The 7,506-nt window shown below is 47.8% G+C and overlaps 2 protein-coding genes across 2 annotated transcripts in view; one reads left to right on the forward strand and one right to left on the reverse strand.

Annotated features, from left to right (window-relative positions):
• LOC109542929 (fatty acid synthase-like) overlaps positions 1 to 3,256 on the forward strand; it is a 12,420-nt gene extending 9,164 nt beyond the window's left edge. Inside the window, exons 23-32 of the mRNA XM_048665740.1 lie at positions 837 to 1,032; positions 1,086 to 1,337; positions 1,397 to 1,550; positions 1,598 to 1,802; positions 1,864 to 2,014; positions 2,069 to 2,253; positions 2,310 to 2,437; positions 2,493 to 2,744; positions 2,798 to 3,064; positions 3,119 to 3,256. Of these exons, the coding sequence (XP_048521697.1) occupies positions 837 to 1,032; positions 1,086 to 1,337; positions 1,397 to 1,550; positions 1,598 to 1,802; positions 1,864 to 2,014; positions 2,069 to 2,253; positions 2,310 to 2,437; positions 2,493 to 2,744; positions 2,798 to 3,064; positions 3,119 to 3,217 (1,889 nt within the window). The 3' untranslated portion in view covers positions 3,218 to 3,256. The remainder of the gene's footprint in view (positions 1 to 836; positions 1,033 to 1,085; positions 1,338 to 1,396; positions 1,551 to 1,597; positions 1,803 to 1,863; positions 2,015 to 2,068; positions 2,254 to 2,309; positions 2,438 to 2,492; positions 2,745 to 2,797; positions 3,065 to 3,118) is intronic.
• Positions 3,257 to 4,321: 1,065 nt separating this feature from the next.
• Positions 4,322 to 7,506, reverse strand: part of LOC109542979 (fatty acid synthase) — a 15,834-nt gene continuing 12,649 nt past the window's right edge. The window contains exons 26-34 of the mRNA XM_019912458.2: positions 6,786 to 7,038; positions 6,575 to 6,730; positions 6,272 to 6,523; positions 6,069 to 6,222; positions 5,804 to 6,011; positions 5,482 to 5,676; positions 5,154 to 5,425; positions 4,841 to 5,101; positions 4,322 to 4,783 (exon numbers count right to left, since the gene is read on the reverse strand). Coding sequence (XP_019768017.2) covers positions 4,361 to 4,783; positions 4,841 to 5,101; positions 5,154 to 5,425; positions 5,482 to 5,676; positions 5,804 to 6,011; positions 6,069 to 6,222; positions 6,272 to 6,523; positions 6,575 to 6,730; positions 6,786 to 7,038 — 2,174 coding nt within the window. The 3' untranslated portion in view covers positions 4,322 to 4,360. The remainder of the gene's footprint in view (positions 4,784 to 4,840; positions 5,102 to 5,153; positions 5,426 to 5,481; positions 5,677 to 5,803; positions 6,012 to 6,068; positions 6,223 to 6,271; positions 6,524 to 6,574; positions 6,731 to 6,785; positions 7,039 to 7,506) is intronic.

Below are 7,506 nucleotides of genomic sequence, written 5' to 3' on the forward strand. Positions count from 1 at the left end.
ATGTTGTAAGCCCAGCTTTTTAAAATAGATGCAAGTTCCGAGATTGGAGTATCTCGATCCATGTTATAATGTTTTTCCGCACAAAAAGATATAAACTGTTTCCAAATGTACTTCTTACTTTTTGCGGTGTTTGTCGGTTCGCCGCTAACCACCAATTTATCAATATATTCGTCGGGAATATCTCCAAAACGATTCATTTTTATTAATTTTTGAGAATATAGTTCACATCAATCACATTAAATAAATCAGTCAACAGTGATATTTATTATGATTCCATGACGACGTGAAATTATCGGGGATAATTGCACAAGTGCTCAAAATTGCCGATAAGTTTGCATGAAAGCTTGTTGTCTAAAAACTGCATGAGTTTATTTTTATATTGTGGCTTTTTCGTTCCAATGTGGAAATAAACGAATGCAGTTTTTAAAAGACAACAAGCTCGAATGCAAAATTATCTATTATTTTTATGCACGAGTGTAATTTTGATGAATATTTCCTGAGTAAACAAAGTTAATGTGGATTCATTTTATTTCTATTATATTTTATTGCACTTTTAATTTTATTACTTATGTTTATTAAATATAATTTGAAAATCTTAGGTATGTCAGGAAGACATTTGATGTCTAATTCAACATGAAAAGACACCTGTCAAATATTTTTTGTAAACAATGCAATTATCGTTGAGTGATAATTGCACACTGTGCAATTACCGCTGTAATTTTTTTTATTTTCACATTGGAACGAAAAAGCCCTCCTCCTTATGTAAGTTTTTTTAAAAATTATCGAATTACCGTTTATTAATACCTTTTTTGCCCTATGGCGTTGCTATGGATGAGAAAATGAAATAATCCAACAAAGCTTGATAACTCGGCTTAGGTACTGTTGCGACCCATCAAAGTCCTACGTGATATGTGGAGGCCTTGGGGGCTTTGGACTGGAATTGGCCGACTGGTTGGTACTCAGAGGAGCGCAGAACCTGGTGCTGACATCCCGAAAGGGCATCACAACTGGCTATCAGCAGCAAAGAACCACGTAACTATTGGCAATTTACCGGCGGCCAGGGGCTAAGCGGGCAACCGTTCCAGGCTGTGGCAAAGCTATGGGTGCAATGTGAAAATATCCACGCAAGACATCACGGTTCCCTCAGGATGCGAGGCTCTGTTAGGAGAAGCCAATGCCTTGGCGCCTGTTAAGGCCGTCTTCAACCTGGCGGTGGTGTTGCAGGACGCCACACTCCCCAATCAGACTGAGCAGAGCTTTGAGGTGTCGTTCGGGCCCAAAGCGGACGCCACCAGGTTTCTGGACAAAGCCACCAGGAGACTGTGTCCAGAACTGAGGTGGGTTTCCCGTAGGAGTCCCACAGGGCAGAATTTAAGGCCAACACTGATCTATCTAGTGATTTCGTGGTGTTTTCTTCCGTGTCGTGCGGCAGGGGAAACGGCGGTCAAACCAACTATGGCATGTCCAATTCGGTAATGGAGAGAGTATGCGAGAGGCGACGCCACGATGGATATCCAGCGGTGGCGATAGAATGGGGAGCCATCGGCGACGTAAGTTATGAGAATTGGGCAAATGGAAGCTCACAGCTGGGGTTTAGGTGGGCCTGGTGGCCGAAATGTTCGAGGAGCAAGTGCAGCTGGAAATAGGGGGCACTCTTCAGCAAAGCATCGCCAGTTGCTTTCAGGTGTTGGACCGGCTGCTGAGGCAAACCGAAGCGGCGGTTGTGTCCAGCATTGTGGTCGCTGAGAAGAAAGCTTCCACTGGCTCCAGCAGTATTCTGGATGTCGTTGCCGGCATTATAGGTAGGCAAAGAAGAGTTGTGGCTACCCGATTTTTCTTCTACCAGCTTCTGGCAACGCACAGGAATCACCGACCTGAAGTCGGTCAGTCTGCAGTCCACTCTAGCCGAATTGGGCATGGATTCAATGAACGGGGTCGAGATGAAGCAAACGCTGGAAAGGGAGTATGGGATTGTGTTCTCGCCCGCCCAGCTCAGAGGCGTCACACTAGCGCGGTGACAAATTGCCCAAATTGAGTGAAAACTTCCCATTCAAACCCACTATTGCAGAATCTTGGAACTGCACCAAAGTGGAAATGGTGCAGAGTTGGAGCAGTCGAAAGAATTTGACTTGAAAGACTTCTTGATGTACCTGCTAACAGAAAGCGACTTGCGCGACTCTTCCATCGCGAAGCTCCCGAGCTTAGGGGCAGCCAACGGCTGCCAACGATTGAGCAAACTGATAGCTTTTCCAGGTGAGCAACACCCATTTTTCCCTCGAAATTCATACACTACATGGGCTTTGTTCAAGGCATCGAAGGACAGTGCGAGCTCTTAAAAGCCCTAACCCAAAAACTGGAGGTGGATGCCATTGGGTTAAGCTACACCAGCGGCCTACAAGCGGACAACATTCCAGAAACCGCTGCTCGAATTATTCCCGTGAGTACAACAGAAAATCATCCCGACTCACTAATGAAACTTGCTGAATGTTTAGTTCGTCAGGGACCTTCTGGAACCGAACGAACCATTCCACCTTGTGGCCCATTCGATGGGCTGTTGCGCAGCTTTGCAAGTTGCCAGCGATTTGGAGCATTTGGGACTAGTGGGAACGATTAGCTTCATCGATGGGTCACCCGCTTTCATCAAAGAGCTCTCCGCTAAAATGTCTGGTGCAGATTGGGAAAGTGTTGTGCTTTGTAGCGCGCTAAGCTTGCACGTGAACGAAGCCCAAGTCGTTGAGTTTGCGGTAAGCGCAAGGGCCACAGTTTTTGATTATTTTAAATCGTTTGCCTTATCTAGCAAGAGCTATCGAAAATATCGTCGAGCAGCAAGCGGCTCGAGCTCTATCTATCCAAGTTTCAATACGACGAGAAAATTACAAAATCGTTGGTGCTGAATAGCACCAATATGGTGCTGAACTTAATGAAAGCCTGCATGAGCTACCATCCAACGATTGGAAAATTGAAATCCAAAGCGCGACTGTTCAAGCCAACTATGGTATCAATCTCGTTCGAAGCTGAGGACTATGAGTTGGGCCAGTACTTTGAACAACCGGTTGAAGTCTTGGTGAGTTGAACAGACATAAGGAGAGAATAGGGACATTATTTGAGGATTTTTCAGGTGCTGGAGGGCGATCATAGGACCATTTTGAACAACGATGAACTAGCCGAGTCGATCATGAGCTCCTGTAGGGCTGCCAATGGCTTTGTCGAGGAATAGTGGGGAATATGCAATATTGCAATAAATTTGTCAATCTGATTAATATGACGATTTATTACTGGCTAAAAGTTTCCCATCTAGATTCTAGAAGAAGCTTTTAATGCTCCAAGGTTAACTGAACCCAAATCGGCTACAACGAAACGGGGGTTTATTGGGGATAATTGGGCACAAAACTATAATAACAATAAAACTAATATAACAATAAAATTACCTAATCTGTGTTTTTCAACAAGCGCCGCTCCGAGGCGCCATCAACTAGCCGAGGGTTCGTTGACCCCTTAACCTCTGCCAACTTGAAATAGCGATCTCGAACTGGAAACGCACTAGTACGACTGGAAACTGCACTTTTTGCAAACCTTGCGGGTTCAGCTTCACTTTGAAACACTTTTCCACCGTTTCCAGACACTATTTTCGGCAAAATTGGAAAAAACTTTGCCAAAATTTAACGCGTACATTCACCGGCCGTCAGTGTTCCACTACAGCGTTGCCGCTACCCCACAACTTTCCACAAAAAATATAGTTGTGCTTGATTTGCCATTCAACCATAGTTATTAAGCCTGGTTGATATCCCACATTAAATCTCTTCGGCTGATGTTGAAAACGGCCCAATCGGGCACGTTAGATAAACGCAATTTGCTTGCGCTCGGGAACAAACTGCAAGCATCGGCAACTATGTCGTTTACTGGCAAGAATTTGACGTGATCACACCGGCGCCCCTAGCGGCGTGTCTGGGAAACGGGTGATCTGTACATTTGGATGAAGATTCAACGCGAAAAAAGCACTTGACACGCCGGAATTTACGCGTTTTGCAAAGATTGACCGCTAAGCTTTACTTTGCGATGCTTCCGCGGGCCTACCGAGGGCAAAGCGGGCAAAATATCGAAAAATGCTTGGAGCCCATGTCACAGTGACGTTTACTGGGTGGCAGTTGCGACTACACTGTTGCCACTAGCAGTTGAAGAATGGGCGGCCAAGGGCGGATCTAGCGACAGTTAAAGGAGGGGTTGGCAGAATCTATACCCATAGTCTAGGAGTTCGGCTGCAATTTGGCAGCCGTCTTGGACAGAAGGAACCTTGACATACAGAGAAAATAAAACGACTGCGTTCCTAGAAAATCGCCGATTTTTATATTCTGGTTCAGATTCACACCTTATTGGCCGCGTTTGTGGGCACCTTCTCCACTGTAATGAGCAAATCGCCCTTTCCTGGGCCCTCTTCCATTGGACTGAGCCCGAAGCACTCACGCACCATGTCAACTACGTTCGCGTTTTCCAGAATGGAGGCATGATTTCCCTCAAAAACCCTCACTTGGACCGGTTTTTCGCAATGCTGCGACAACCCGTAGTCCTCATCGGCCATCTCGACGTTGGCCAGTGTGGGCTTGACGAGGGCAACCTGCGATTTGAGTTGAAAATCGGGCTCCCACTTGACAATCGCTTTCGCCCTGGTGTAGATGCTGAGGGCGAACTCCCGATGGTACTTCTGGGACTTTTCGTTCGTCTTGCCGACGATCTGCTGGCACATGCCGATGCGTTCCTCGAATGTGTTGAGCTTCAGCAGCGCTTCCTGAGGTTGAAAAGAGGAACATTTCGGAGCTGAACCAGGGGCAAAAGGTGCAGTTACCAAGTGTTTAGCGATGAGGTCATAGGAGACCTTCATGGACATCAAGTGCACCAACAGGGTGACTTGGAACTTGTCGTCCACCTCCAGCTCCACCGTCTTGGCGACGCCTTTGAGGTAATCGGGGCTGGAGTCTATCATAACTAGAGTGCCCAGGTAGCCCTTCTGCTCCAGCAACGCCACCAGCTCCAGGGCGATCAGCCCCCCATAGGAGTAGCACAGAAAGGTGAAGGGCTGGGCCTTGGAGATGCGCTCCTCTATCAACTGAAACCCTGCAGCTTAAACCTCCATTGGGCGTTAGTCTGTTAAGGCCTACCGGCAGGTACATGGCAGCCAGGGCCGGAATGCTGTCGGCCCGCTCATCGTAGGGATATTGGAGCCCCAAGATCTCAGCCTGCAGATTTTGGTACAGGGGCTGTAGGGTTTGCACTATCCCCTCAATGCCTGGAAAGAGGACGACTGTGGCGCCCCCTTGGGGGGCGGCAGGGCCAGCTTGGACCCTCACCAGGGGATCGGCTGTTGATGGGGCTTCCCCCACATACCACATGAACATCTCCATGCCCATCAAGGCGCGCTCTTTTTTCACAGCTGTGAAGCAATTGAAAGGTGTAGGAGAAGGGGGGATGTGGATCAAAGCTATTTGCCTGTGGAGGAATCCGCATCGCGCTCCGCTTGGATCTCGGCCAGCTTGGCAAAGGTCATTCCTTTGATGTCGGCCGCGGTTAGAAACACTTCGAACTCCCGCTCCAAGGTTTGCTTGATCTCCACCGCTGTCATCGAGTCCATGCCGGCTTCGGCCAGAGTGGCTTGATGCGGGATGGATTTCAGGTCCTTTATACCTAAAACAACGCGATTGGAATAAAACAACCCCCTATCTTCATCAGCTTTGTTGCACAAGGTGTCCCGCCTCCACGGGGACACCCCTAGAAAGTGTCGAAAATGGGGGAAAGATCAGTGAAACCCTACCTAAAATATTGGCAACAGCGTCGACAATGTTGTCGGCACCTCCCCAGCCGCCCTTCTTCTCAGCCACCACCATGCTGGACACAATGGCAGCCTCTTTTTGCCGCAAAAACACGTCCATCACTTGCAAACAGTTGGAGATGCGCTGTTGCAAAGTGCCGCCGATTTCCATTTCAATGGAGTCGTTTTGCATCTCGGCCACCAGCCCCACCTAGGGAAGTTTGAGACGCATAAATCGGGCGAAACATCCGGCCGGGCGGCTGCTTACGTCGGCTATCGCCCCCCATTCAATGGCCAGGGCGGGCAAGCCGTCGCTCCGCCTCCTTTCACATATGCGCTCCATCACGGAATTGCTCATGCCGTAGTTGGACTGTCCGGCGTTCCCACGTCCGCAGGACACCGAGGAGAAAATCACGAAATCTCTGGAAAATTAGGGTTCCTGAACCATTCGGCTGGTTGCTGCAGTATTACTTTAGCTCTGGGCAGAGTTTCCTGGAGACTTCGTCCAAGTACTTTGTGGCGCAGGCTTTGGGAGCGAACGAGACCCGGAAGGACTCTTCGGTTTGATTGGCCAGGATGCAGTCGCTTAGCACAACAGCCAGGTTGAAGATGGCGTGTACAGGGCCGAGACGTTGCGCGGCCTTTATCAGGCCCAAACAGCCCGCAGGAGTGGTTATGTCTTCCGTGGACACTTCCACTGCACATCCGTAGGACTTCCACATGCTGAAAATCGCAATTTCACTCGCAATTCATGGAAAATCCACGCAAACCCACGATATTCTGTAGGCCTGGTAGCCGGTTTTGAGGCCGGTCCTCGAAGTGAGGATGAGGCGCCGGCAGCCTCGCAAGCACAACCAATCGGCCAACTCCAGGCCGAATCCTCCCAAGCCTCCGCAGATTATATAGGAGCGATCGCTGTCGCAGAAGTATCTGGAAAACGTTTCTGATAGTCGCACTCACCGTGCTAAATATGGGAAAATTCTACCGGGGATGCGCCAGGAATGGAACAGCAGACGGGACCGCCATCAGCTCTGACTCCTCCTTTCTGATCTGGATCAGAACCTTGCCAGTATGCTTGCCCGAAGCCATATAGCGGAAGGCTTCTTCTGCTTGATCCATCTGGAAAATCGTCCTATTTAAAGGGCGTATGATGCCCGACTTGATTCCATTGGCTAAGAACTGGCACAGTTCGCGCTTGTCGGCTGGGACGCAGTGGAAAAGTGCGTCCAGTGTTAAACCTAAAGAAAATTGAATGATTCTGGAGCAGCTAGTTGATTTATGCGAATGAAAACTATAAGTAAATAAGAAAAACACGCTAAAATTGAAAAATTTCTAAAAAAATCTCTGATAATGCTCAGAAACCGAAAATTTTATGAGTTATAGAGCAGATATGTGTGCTTCTAAACCAAAAATTGGGAAGTTTCTGGTCTATTTGGTTTGGGCGCAATCATTTTTTTCAGACAATAGTGCTGATCTGTTGCAAGCCATCCTGGTCAAAACTGCTCAGATTCGAAAATTTGTTAAAACATTCTTGATGCTGATTAGACATCGAAACTTTTACGTGATATAGAGCGGATATCTGTGCTTCTAAGGAAAAAATTGCAAAAGTTTTAGTCTTCTTGGGTTGGTCGCTATAATTTTTTTCAGTCATCAGTGCAAATCTGATGCAAGCTTTCTTAGGCACAATTTCTCAAGTTCGAAATTTT

This window comes from Dendroctonus ponderosae, unplaced genomic scaffold (assembly GCF_020466585.1).
Source record: "Dendroctonus ponderosae isolate FM_Combo_2020 unplaced genomic scaffold, Dpon_F_20191213v2 Dpon_F_20191213_4, whole genome shotgun sequence".
NCBI lineage: Eukaryota > Metazoa > Arthropoda > Insecta > Coleoptera > Curculionidae > Dendroctonus > Dendroctonus ponderosae.